Source organism: Ursus americanus, chromosome 5 (genome assembly GCF_024610735.1).
Source record: "Ursus americanus isolate L20-20 chromosome 5, mUrsAme1.1.p, whole genome shotgun sequence".
Taxonomy (NCBI): Eukaryota; Metazoa; Chordata; class Mammalia; order Carnivora; family Ursidae; genus Ursus; species Ursus americanus.
In genome coordinates, this window is record NC_142131.1 from 29,905,462 (window position 1) to 29,918,329 (window position 12,868).

A 12,868-nucleotide genomic window follows, 5' to 3' on the forward strand; every position below is an offset into this window, starting at 1 on the left:
TCAGGGTGTGGTCCCGGTGTTCTGGGATCGAGCCCCACATCAGGCTCCTCTGCTGGGAGCCTGCTTCTTCCTCTCCCACTCCCCCTGCTGTGTTCCCTCTCTCGCTGGCTGTCTCTCTGTCAAATGAATAAATAAAATCTTAAAAATCTAAAATGATTTAGCTCAGCATTCGGTTCTGCATCACACAAGAACCTTATTTTCTGATGGTAGTAAAGGAGGGGACTACTCAGGAAAGCAAAGCACAATGTCAAGGTGCCAACATTCTGATATATTTATTCAAGTTTGTATTTGTGGGTGGAAAATTTTTCCATGCTACAAAGTTTTGTTAGAAGCAAGATGCTACAAATCAATAAATAATAGCTATAGTTATTGCCTACTATAAACAGAATAACAAACAGAAAATAAACAGACGCAACTACTTTGGTATACACAGACATTCAACTGTTTTCTGCTCTAGGACTGATATGAACACCACCATTTTAATTTCTTTATAGCATTTTCCCTGGAGATACAACTTTTTTTTGGAGATACATTTTCTTATTGTCCATTGTTTGTGCTTCTCTTACCAGTTCAAGTTTGTAGCATACCAAAGAATTACAGAAAACTGTTTTTCTACCAAAGGTGGGCTATTTGCTGCCATGTGGTCATTCAGTTATTACAGTGAAAAAGAAGCGAAGTACAAAAATTAATGCGTGCTTGTGCACACACGGGGGTGTGTGTGTGTGTGTGTGTGTGTTGTCTAATGTGCGCTCAAGCCTGGGAATACTGGCTGGTATGAAAGGCTTTTAACTAGCTGGTCATCAAAATCATATATAATAGCCATTAAAAACTCACTTAGCTAGCAGCATGTAAATCACTGGGGTTGGTTACTCAAACACTAGACAGACAGATTTCTTGGATACTGTTTCCACTTGGGTTTTCCAGTTCATATGGTTCCAGCTGGCGGTACTCAAAAGTCACACGATTCATGTGCTTTCCGCTGGAGACCATGCGCACCACCGTGTTGTCACAGCCAATTTTCATTTGGGCTATAATTCATGAAAAAAGTAAAAGTTTCCCTGAAGGTTAGAAACCATACAAACCATTTCCATCGATAAGACCATTTAAACACAAAGAAAGCGAGGGGATGTAGCTTCCTCTCACATAGTCAAACCATGCACCTGCCATCAGGTGAAACATTGTTTTCATTTTTATTATATAATAACTGTAGAATACTGAAAGTGAACTCAGTTTTCCTCATGCGCAAAAACACTGTTAGCCAAATTAAAGGTGGCTGGAAAGAGGAATTAAAAAGAGAAATCACGGGGCGGGGGGGGGGGGGGAGGAAAAGAAAGAAAATCACAGGCCCAAAATGGTGTCCTTTAGACCAAGGTATGAAACTGGGGCTTAATACCTAATGTAATTGTAATTTCAAACTCCCCTGGAAGGGTAGCTTTAACCAGTCAGTCAGGAATTTTTCTATCAGTGTCAATGAGTCAGCTACAGGGGCCCTCTCCATCCCCCAAAAGGAGGATGAGGCGATCCGCATGACAAGACACCTTGCTTTCCCCCTAAAGGAAAGTGGCCTTGTCTGGAACAATATTTTTCTTTTGCCAAATTTCTTGCCCCACCTTCTATAAAAACCTTCTATTTGGTACAATGCCTTGGAGACCCCTCTACCTGCTAGATGGAATGCTGCCCGATTCATGAATTGTTTAATAAAGCCAATGAGATCTTTAAAATCCATTCGGTTGAATTTTTGTTATTTAACAGAGGCGGTAAGATGTCTTTGCACTTTTCATGTTCTCCTACCTGCAAGGCTTCCCTGGTAAAGGCAGGGAAGGCAAGCCGGCCGTCTACACGGCACCTCTGCCCTAGCTCAGTGTTCTCAGCCGGAGCAGTGCCGCCCTCTAGGGACAGGTTGGAAATTTGCAGGGGCAGTTTTTAGTTATCTGAGGATGCAAGTGCCATTTAGTGGCCAGGGCTAGAGGATGGACGGAACTGCTGGATTTTATGTCGACTAAAAAAAAAAATCACCTGTTTATTATTTTCTGAGCCTAGATAATAACTCTGTTTACATTTAAGCAAAACATTATTTGCATAGTTTAGATATACACTAATATACTTGTTTTTGTTCTATTGCTCACCGGTACCTTTTCTCTCTCATTTTTTCAGTGCTTCTTATATGGAATGGCTTTTGATATCCTTACTTCTCTTAAATCCAATCTTATTCATTATTCATTTTTTTAAATTTTATTATTTGTCTAAGCATCTGGCAATGTTTATGTATTCTAGTGCAGATGTGACTGAACAATCGTACATTGAAACTCATAGTAGTTCTATCAAAAATTTCTTTTATTTCTCCACTGTCAAGCTGGTTCCTGAGGTGAGATTTATCTGCCCAACAATCATTTTTTCTGCTGTTTTAATTTTGTCTATTTCCCCCCCACCCTACCTGCTTTGTCTCTGTCAGGCCTACATCCTGAGAAACACCAGCATTATTATTGCATAACAGGTATTTCACAAACCTGTGCCTGGGTTCAAGAGAAGTGAAACAGCCAGGTATTTGAGGAAAGTCAATTTCGAGACATAACAAATATAAATCCTATAACTGTTTTTATATAAGTACCCGGGAGTCTAGGTTAAGCTTCTTTGAGGAGGTCCAAATTTAATTTTCTTTAAATGATTTGGAAGATTATTCTTTTTTTGATCTTACTCTAAACTTTAATATATATAACATGCTGCATTTGTTAATGTGTACCTGATTTACTTATTATCTGACATAACTGTGCCAAAATTACTCTGGCTTCAATTACCTAAATTTCAAGGCACAAGTATTCTTTAGACCTTAATCTACTCTTCTTACCCAGAGCAAATGCATCTCCTCACAGGTGCCCCTCCTGCATGGAAGGATCCAGTGCTTCAGAGAACACAGTAAGAGGCGAGAAAAGCCACATGCACTGACAGTTTAAACCAGCAATTCCCAGCCACCCTCACCCCACCTGACCATCATCCAGTGGAAAATCCTCACTGATCGTTCACAAAGAATATGTGGTTCTGTTCGGCATGCTGTGCGTTCAACTGCTCTTTCATTGCCAGTGACCATTTTTAGGTTTCAGAATGTATTTCTGTTTTTGTACTGGTCTTTCAGAGGCTGGCTTTGCCCCTAGAAGTTGGGGACATCAGCAGTTCTGAGAATTTCTAATAAAGCATACCACTTTTTAATTTATGTACTATGAGTAATACACACGTATACATATATATGGAAAAGTTATTTAGATATTTCTCCATTACTTAAAAAAGATATTACTTCATTATTATACTCTTACTAAAATTGATGATACATCTATTCAAAGCATAGTTTTCGGTTAGTAAACTCTTTGGTCTCTAGAGGATGAAAGCAGACACCTTCAAGAAGGTGAGAGGGAAAAAAAAAAAGAAGGTGGAAGGAGCACAGAATATAATGTCATTTTCACGGTTTTCTTAGGGCCAACCTTAAACACGCACCCTTCTTTCTTCAGTGGTTCCTCTCCCAGTGTTAGATATATTGGTAATGCCTTCTCAATACCGTACATATGCTCAAATGTAAAAATCCTTACATTGGCCCAAGGTGCAAACTCCAAGTGTTTTGGGTGGAACTTGCCTTCCATGTATAAAAAAATCTGAGGTGTTTTATTTAAGGAAGTATCAAGTTTTTTTAAGGAATCTTGACAGGCTGATAAATACTAATCAAAGAAATATCTCACCAGGGCCGTGAAAGGAATAGCAGAGGTCAGCCAAAGGCATCATCTTGGAAGGGTCCAGCCCAGGTCCTCCCAGCAGCTCCACAAAGTCTCCTATTCCCCCACAACCTGCTGAGGGCTTCTAAGAGAATAAAGCAGCAGAGAAAGATATATTTCTTTTTTTTTTTTTTTTTTAAGATTTTATTTATCTGACAGAGAAAGAAAGACAGCCAGCGAGAGAGGGAACACAAGCAGGGTGAGTGGGAGAGGAGAAGCAGGCTCCCAGTGGAGGAGCCAGATGCAGGGCTCGATGCCAGAACTCTGGGATCACGCCCCAAGCCGAAGGCAGACACTTAATGACTATGCCACCCAGACGCCCCAAAAATGCAACAATTTAACATAAAAATGGGTAAAATAAATTTGAATAGACCCCTTATGAAAAAGGTATGAGTATATAATTTTTTTTAAATGATTTTTTATTATATTATGTTAGTCACCATACAGTACATCCCCGGTTTCCGATGTAAGGCTCGATGATTCATTAGTTGTGTATAACACCCAGTGCACCATGCAATATGTGCCCTCCTTACTACCCATCACCGGTCTATCCCATTCCCCCACCCCCCAGAAAGATATATTTCAACCAGTTACAGAAGTCAAACCATTTGACCAACCGCAAGTTGGTGAATTCACTCAATCAGCCACTGACATGTTGGCAGTGCCGTTTAATTGAACATCCGGGACTCCGGAAATGAAAAGACGTTTATAAGGAAAAAAAATCATAGGAACTGCTTCTACATCAGTTGAGTAATCATTTTCTTCAAACGTGTGTGCATTAAAAAAAAAAAGTCATAATCTCAAGGACTGGAATGATGAAATGGGAATCTGTAAACTGCACATAAAATGAATGAAAATCGAATCTGAAAATGCTTTGCTTTTTAAATCATTTGGACATACATACAGAATTATTCGAATTTCTTAATGCATGCAGTCAGTATTTATAAATAGGGCTTTCATATCACTTTTTCCTTCAACTCACTTCTTTTCCTCTTCTTTAGAAAGGACTTCTCCTGCTCTTGGGACAATCCTTATCATTTCTACTAATGGGCATTTAGATGAGTTCTAAGAAAGGAGAAGCCTACTTCCGGGGCTCAAGGTAGGTAGAGATACCAGTGTCTTTCTCCTCCCAACTAAAACAAACTTATTTCAAGCTACTGAAAACCAGAATGTATTGCAGAGTGTAATCCACTGTAACTGTTTTCCACTTCCCTTCATCCTTTCCACCCTGCCTTGTCCACAGCAATTCCTACATTTCACTTTCCCACAAAAATAAAGCAGCTACTCTCAGTCCCGAAGGCTGCACTTTGGGCTGCCCATCTCATGTGATCAGGGCTGCTGGCCTTGTCAGCATGGTCCCCTGTGCCCACAGGGCCCACACTTATAAGGGCCTTGTGCTTGGTTTAAGGATCTGCTGTCACATCCTGAAATTCCTAATAATGCTAAAATAAGGGCCTGCACATTTTCATCTTGCACTGTCCCCATGATTACACAGCCAGTTTGCCTGGGATCTTCTTCACTGAGGCATACTACCACGAGATCTAGTGCAGAGCGGCAAGGTGCTCAGAAGTGAACCAGGCAGACTCTGCCACATGGGGAACATCTGAAATAGAAAATGTTAGGGGCACCTGGGTGGCTTAGTCAGTTAAGTTTCCGCCTTCAGCTCAGGTCATGACCCCGGGGTCTTGGGATTGAGCACCACATTGGGCTCCCTGGTCAGTGGGGAGTCTGCTTCTCCCTCTCCCTCTGCCCCTCCCCCTGCTTGTGTTTTCTCTCTCTCAAATGAATAAATAAAATCTTTAAAAAATAAAATAAAATAGAAAATGTTGAATACACACACACATAAACACACACATTCAAACATCTAGAAGACACTGAAATGCAACTACAACTAAACAACAAATTAGGAAATAATATGTAACACCAACGGTTTGGCTAATACAAGGAAGGGGTGGGGACATACATTTTTTTTTAAGTGCCCACCATATCCTGGGTCCTATGCTTAGATGCTCTATACATAATTTCATCCAATAATGAAACAGAGGCTTAATTAGCCTTCCTGTGTACACAGCTTATGTTCTTGTATGAAGAGCTGAATGAGAGGTGAAGGAAAGAAATCTTAATTGCCTTTCCCTTCAGGAGAGGATGTCCAGGGGGATCATCTCTCAAGACTAAACTTTCCACTTGGTTCTTCAGGTTCTAAATTTCAGCAGGAGGTGATGAAGGGAAAAAGGCAGGCCCCAGAGAGAGAAATGGGAAGTAAGGAAGTTGGGAAGAAGTAGGAGCTAAAATGAGGGGATCCAAACAGACACAAAGAAGTTGGATAAACCTGTTCCTTAACGTTCAATGACTTCGCTCTGCTCTTCCCAAACCTCGCAGCTATTCTTAGGAACGAGAAGCACCTCACTCCCTGCTGTGTTCAGCTCCTCAGTAGTGATCCCCTAGGTTTCTCTGTTGAGGTTCTAGCTCCCTGGACAATGCTGCTACCATCTCTTGCCTAGACTCTGACAATGGCCCTCCCTGCACCACTCTGGCTCCCACAGCCCATTCACCAGCCAGAACAGTCTTTACGTAATTGTCTCCCTCCCCCTGTGGACCCTGGTAATTAATTTGGTCAGGAGGTCAGCAATTCCCAACCACCCTCACTGGACCTGAGCATAATCAAATGGATTATGTCACTTTCCTGCCTGTACCCATTCAGTGGTTTCCCCACTGCACTTAGAATAAACTCAAACTCCTTCTTATGCCTTGCTGGGCTCTCCACACCCAGGCTCTGCCCTTCTCCCTGATGCTGTCCAATATCACCCCGGCTCTCCCTACCTTCCTACCTACCTTCCTTCCTTTTTTTTTTTTTTAAGATTTTATTTATTTATTTGACAGAGAGACAGCGAGAGAGGGAACACAAGCAGGGGGAGTGGGAGAGGGAGAAGCAGGCTTCCCGCTGAGCAGGGAGCCAGACTCAGGACTCAATCCCAAGACCCTGGGATCATGACCTGAGCTGAAGGCAGACACTTAACGACTGAGCCACCCAGGTGCCCCTACCTTTCTTTCTTTCTATTTCTAGAACCCAGCAAGCCCATCCCTCCCTCTGAGCCTCTGCATTACTGTCCCCTGTGTTCCCGGCTCTTCCAGTGGCTTCTGAATCCTTCCTACCTATCACTCACATTTTACTTCAAACGTCTCCTTCTCTGAGGTTTTCTTTCCTGACCACCTTACCTCAAGGAGCTCCCCCCACCCACTCCCTTGTCTATCACAGCACTCTGCCTCATCTTCTGCTGGGCACTTATCACTATTTCGAATGCATTACACTTCTGCTTATCTCAACCCACTAGAAAGCAGGTTCCATGTGAGAGGACCTGTGTTGCTTCTTGCTCATTTCCAGCATCTAGAATAGTGCCTTGCACATAGGAAGCACTCAAAAACTATTTTGTAAAAGAATAGATGCCTAAAACACTGCAGACTTCGACACTTTTTCAAGAGGAAACACCAAGATTACTCCTCACAGCCAAGAACAATTAAAGTGCAGCTCTCCCAACCTGGGATCACACTTGCCATGGTATACATCAGGACTGACATACGAACAATCTCAGGCCAAGAGGGCTATGCCAAAGACAGCTGCTTATTCTGGTCTTTATCAAAGGATTATTCTTCCACTAAGGCCCAATCAACCAAAAAAAAAAAAAAAAAAAAAAAAGGCACTGGCCCATGAAATTAGGGCTTCATGGAAATTAGATATACACCTTTTTTCAGTGCTCCTCCTATTTATTCGGTTTTCACTGAAATCTGCCTGATTAGGAACAATGACTGTCTTTGATGTCAGGAAATATATGAGATATCTTAACCTAGGAATATGAGAAAGTGAAAGGAAATGAGAATGACTCAGAGCAAAGAAGCTGGAAGTGCACACCCCCCAAAAAAATGTGGTCAAGCTCAGCATTAATTGTAAAATCCATATAGAAGTTCATGGAAATAAAGATTGATGGAGACGCTCAACTAATATTTTCATGCAAAATGTACTGAATTAAATGTAATGTAAAAAAGAGACGCCTGGGTGGCTCAGTCGGTTAAGCGTCTGCCTTCAGCTCAGGTCACGATCCCGGGGGGCCTAGGATCCAGGTTCGCACTGGGCTCCCTGCTCAGCAGGTTCCCCGCTGCCTGCCGTTCCCCCTGCTTGTGCTCACTCCCTCTCTCTTTCTCTCTCTCTGACAAATAAATAAATAAAATCTTTAAAAAATGTAATGTAAAAGAAATCTTCAAAACTTTACTGTATTTTGTAACATAAAACTCCAATTTTGTATTTTATGCTACACTTAGCGTTCCTCCATCACACAGCTCTGTCACCGAGATACTGCCTTCATGTCATAAAAAATTCCAATAATCAGAAAAACAGCTGTGTCGATGACTCACACTAGGTTCTGCTAGGAGAGAATTTTTGCAAAAGAGGCAAGTACAAGAGAGTTCAATTGTAATTATATGCCACAACTTTCCCAATTGAAAACATTTCTTATATCACAAGAGAAGTATTCAAGTAATCAGAAGGGGCACCTGAGTTTGCAACATGCAGCGTAAGGGAAATAGAAGGGGGCTTTCATCAAAGCAGCAAGGGGAAAGCACATGTGGGACTGACAGTCAACAGAAGGACATACGCCCGCAATTTGCTAATGTCCGCGTCTGCCCTGTATGCTTTCTCCTCCTCTGATAAAGCCGTGGCCTTAGTAAATGATTGGGAAGTAAGAAAGCAACTTACCTTTAACTGCAGACCATTTAAGTGTCCCAGGGTGAGATCTGATATTTTGATCACCACGGGATAAATTATGGAGAAGCTGCAGTTTCGACGCAGATGTGGGACAACCAGGGTAAACCTTCCACTGGGGGTCTGAGAAATCGCATTGCAGGCTTTGTGGAAAAACAAAATCACATTTTCACTATTTGGTATGCTGGGTTTTTACAGAAATTTATCCCATCCTTATTCTAGGCTCCTATTCATGGTCTAGGGCCTCGTGGCCTGGACAATAGGTATCATCACAAGGGCAATTTGGAGTCAGGAAGCAGTCAAGGAGATATAAGTCACCAGTGATGTATGGACATTGTCAGAAGGTCCCAGGCGGCAAGGGGCTTCTAATCTCAATCTCAAGGAGTTACCTTGTTTACAACAATCGTAAGACATACATTAATAATCAGTCAAACAACACTAGCTTGTAGAAGTTCTGGAAACACTTCATTAACTAGGGTCCAAGTTTGAGCTGTAAATCTAGAAAAATAAAAGCTCAAAGATAAGGCCAGAACTCAAACCCTGCCTGCCTGAAACCCTCGTTCACTGAACTTGGAACCATAATGATATTTTTTTTTTTAAAGATTTTATTTATTTATTCGACAGAGATAGAGACAGCCAGCGAGAGAGGGAACACAAGTACGGGGAGTGGGAGAGGAAGAAGCAGGCTCATAGCGGAAGAGCCTGATGTGGGACTCGATCCCGGAATGCCAGGATCACGCCCTGAGCCGAAGGCAGACGCCCAACCGCTGTGCCACCCAGGCGCCCCCATAATGATATTTTTAAAATAATGAAGTCAATAAATAAAAAAACAGTTACAAAATAGTCTGAGAAAAATAGAAAGCAAGCTTATATCTGAATAAATATTTGCTGGGTGTTAAGTGGTAGATTGACTAAAAGGTAAAATATTTTTAAACATAGTGTTTAGCCCTATCTAAGATGTTCTGATTTGTTTTGTATCTCAAATCTAGACTTAAAATAAATTTATTCCCCTAGCTATGAAACTAGAAGTATCAGAGTTTTGCTGATCATGGGCCAAAGATTTCCGATTGACCAGAATAGGTAAGAACTACCTCTTCCTCCTTCCTATGTTTAAATTACACTTAATTTCAAAAAGAACTGAAATCCCTTCGTGATTCTAGAAGATTTCTGACTTTTAACCACACAAAATATAAGAGAAACATTTCATGTTGCTTTCTAGAGTTATTCTGCTCCAGTCCTCAAAAATGGACTTGGGGGGGGGGCTTTTTTTTTTTTTAATAAAAATTGGAAGGTAAATCAATACATTATTCTTTGGCAGATTAGACCCCATTCTTCCACCATTTGAAGTGTTAATACTATTGTATGCAGCTAAAAATGAGTGATTTTTTCTTTCCCGATTAAAAAAATTTTTTTTTCTTTTAGTGGAGATAAACAATAAGCAGATGAACGAACTCATTTTGACTAGAATAACATGTTTTAGGCTTGGGCTGTTCAGCTTTACAGCATCTATGTGTGTAACCAACAGAAATGAAGTAAGTTAGAGTGGCGTGCTCTGAATTAGAAAGCAATGTTGAGGTCCCTCAGTCCAACCCTCTGCTTAAGACATGAAATCTGTCTATCGCATCCCAGATAGAGCCTTTGCCTAAATATCTCTAAGATGGCAACTTCAGATCTGTTTCCTCAAGCTAATCCCAGATCAATGGAATGACTCAGGAGGATTAAAGTTCGTCACTGCATCCATTATAGTGCCTCAGAAGATCAGAAACAGACTAAAGAAAAAAATAAAATAAAATTCTACCCACCAAAATTTAATATCCTATCTAGCCTGGGAAATAAATTAAAAACTGAATTGATTTTCAGAGTAATGAATAGGAAATATCCTTTAGGTCGTTTCTAATGACAAAAGACTTTCCGTTCAAATCATTCCTCACTTCAAATTTCTTAAGTCTGGTGTAATCCCACTACCTTTGAAAAGCATATCTGACACTCCCTCCAAGTCCTGCCTTTCCACTGAGAAGAGAGGGAGTCCACTTACGAAAGATGTTGGGATCTGTCTTTATGGTGAAGGTGAATCCATTTCCTGGTTCATGAACTCGGAAGAAGATCATGGCCACGTTCTGGGAAGATCTGATGCTCCTTCGGCTAAGACCACTGTCACAGAAATCTATGTACCGCTCAGCTGTGGCGAGAGGATGATCCTGGGAACTGGGAAACTTCTCCCCCTTGAGAATCCAACCATCAAATACCTTCCGACAGAAAACACAGACATAGATGATCATTCCCACCAACTCCTGAAGTCACAGTGTGCTGAAAGGGGGGTAAAGTTAACCTAGCAATGAGCCTTCAGTCATAAGTTGGCAACTGACAACCTGAACTCCCTTGCCTGCTTGCTTTCCATCAGTATGTATTTTGACTATGAAGGTTGTTTGCAAGTATTACTATTAATGATTCTTTTCTTCATAAACCTTGAAGTATCCAAAGTAAGTAAACTTTGTTATACTCTATTTTATAATTTCAGCCTCCTTGGTAAATGAAACTATAGACAATACACATTTTTGTCTTGGTCACATTTTCCACACACCCCATCTTCAGAAGAATTCCACACAAGCATAATTTGGATTTCAGCTTGTCTCTTCCTTCTCCTTAGTGACATATTAACAAAATATCTCAAAACTAGCAAAAGGAAAAAAACTGGAGCAGCAGCTTTCCCTACCTGCCAAAGGCTGTCATGCGCCCGCTCACCTCATTTTGTAACTCTGATTTCATAGTAAACTATCAAGAACCACTTCAACACTCAGACAGCAAGGGCGGTTGTGCCACTTGGGACTTCTTTCCCTTCACTTTGTCAACGTTTGTGGTCAGATAAAAGGTCAGAGTCTACTGACAGTACTCTTAAAATCACCCAGGTCTCCAACTGAATGAGTCCAACCTAGTTCACGTTAGCAAACTCACCAGCTACGGACGACTTCACCAGACTAGTCGCCCTCTAAGGCGCCTGCCGGGGACATTCTAATCACGACCAGTGTAACGGGACAGCGAAGCCCCAGCAGCCGTCCCCCGCCGACGGTCAGACTCAGCGGGACGACTGGGAGTGGGCATGTGGTAAGGCTGGGGGACTCGCCTCGCCTCCCAGCTGCCTCCGACGGCAGACGGCTCGCAGCCTCCGTCCCAGACGGCAGAGCCCTACCGCTTCCCAACCGGGTCACCGGGCACTGAGGACGGCCCCCGCGAGCCTGCAACAGCTCCACACAGACGCGGGCCGGCCTTCTCAGCTGCCGGGCCCTCTAGGCGGCCCGAGCGCCGGTGCCACTTAGCTTGTATCATTTTTCATCTAACACAGCGCTCCACGGCGCGAGTTCAAGTCTGGAAGCGCCGGTCCCGCGAGCGCACGGAGGGGAAGTTAAAGCACCGCAAGGGGGGAGGCTGCAGGCCCTCGGCTGCGGCGGCGAGGCTCGTTCCGCCGCGGGTCCGGGAAGTGCCTCTGCCGCTGGGGCACTAGCTCCACGCCCCGCAGCCCCACGCTGGGCACCCGCCCCGGCCAGTCCCCCCTTCCCGGCCTCGCGGCGGAGGGCGGGCGCGGCCCGGGTCGCCTCACCTTCAGGAAGTCGCCGCCCTGACAGTCGATGGAGACCAGGTCGTAGTGGATGGTGATGAACTCCTCGGGCTCGGCGATGAGGAAGGCGGCGCAGTGCAGCTGCGGCCGGTCGGCGGTGAAGGTGAACTGGCCCGGGAGGCTCAGCATGTCCAGGCACCCTGCGGGAGAGCAGTGGGGCCGGGCGGGCCGGGGCTGCGGCCACCGAGGCGCCCGCCCGGGGCAGCCCCTCTCACGTGCCCCGCTCCCGGGTCTGCGCGCCCAGCGCCCCGACTCCCCGGCCCGCCTCAGGCGCGCCTCCCGTCCCCAGCGGGACCCCGAGATGCTCTCCCCACCCCCGGCGATGCCCGGAACCTCCTGCCCTGGCGCAGAGCCCAAGCTCGCCACCTCCCCGCTGCCCGCGGACCGGCGCCGGCAGCCCCGACTCACGCAGAGCGCGGCGGTACACAGGCTCCCCCGCCAGCTCCCGCTTCAGGTTGGCGCCGAAGAGCAGGAAAGGGTCGTAGTCCGCCGCTTCCCGCAGCTGGCAAGGCAAGTGAGTCAGTCGGGAAAAGTTCAAGAGGTGGGAAAGGGGACTGGCAGCGGGGCACTCTCCCTGACCCGCAGCAGAGAGAATAAAGTGACGGGATACATCTCCCGCGTCCAGAGAAGAAAAGGTCTTAGACCCTTTCCATCAGACCAGGGTATCCCCAGGGGCTCAGGGAAGAACATAGAGACCGGGAGGAAGACCAGTCCAGGGGAAACCAGGAGAAAGAAGGGGCAAAA

At 44.3% G+C, this 12,868-nt stretch overlaps 1 protein-coding gene across 7 annotated transcripts in view; it reads right to left on the reverse strand.

Moving 5' to 3' along the window:
* The window catches only part of CRHBP (corticotropin releasing hormone binding protein), a 129,055-nt gene that overhangs the window by 38,060 nt on the left and 78,127 nt on the right, over positions 1 to 12,868 (reverse strand). For 6 of the 7 annotated variants that reach the window (XR_015724466.1, XR_015724468.1, XR_015724464.1 and 3 more), the window contains 6 exons: positions 12,533 to 12,626; positions 12,107 to 12,264; positions 10,547 to 10,757; positions 8,506 to 8,654; positions 3,726 to 3,843; positions 835 to 1,028 (listed from right to left, as the gene is read on the reverse strand). Coding sequence is in view for 1 of the 7 variants with exons in the window: in XM_087862055.1 (XP_087718181.1) it covers positions 871 to 1,028; positions 3,726 to 3,843; positions 8,506 to 8,654; positions 10,547 to 10,757; positions 12,107 to 12,264; positions 12,533 to 12,626 (888 nt within the window). In the remaining 6 variants the exon portion in view is untranslated. Of the gene's footprint in view, positions 1 to 258; positions 1,029 to 3,725; positions 3,844 to 8,505; positions 8,655 to 10,546; positions 10,758 to 12,106; positions 12,265 to 12,532; positions 12,627 to 12,868 lie in introns of those variants that run through there. The other variant, XM_087862055.1, reaches the window with a different exon arrangement.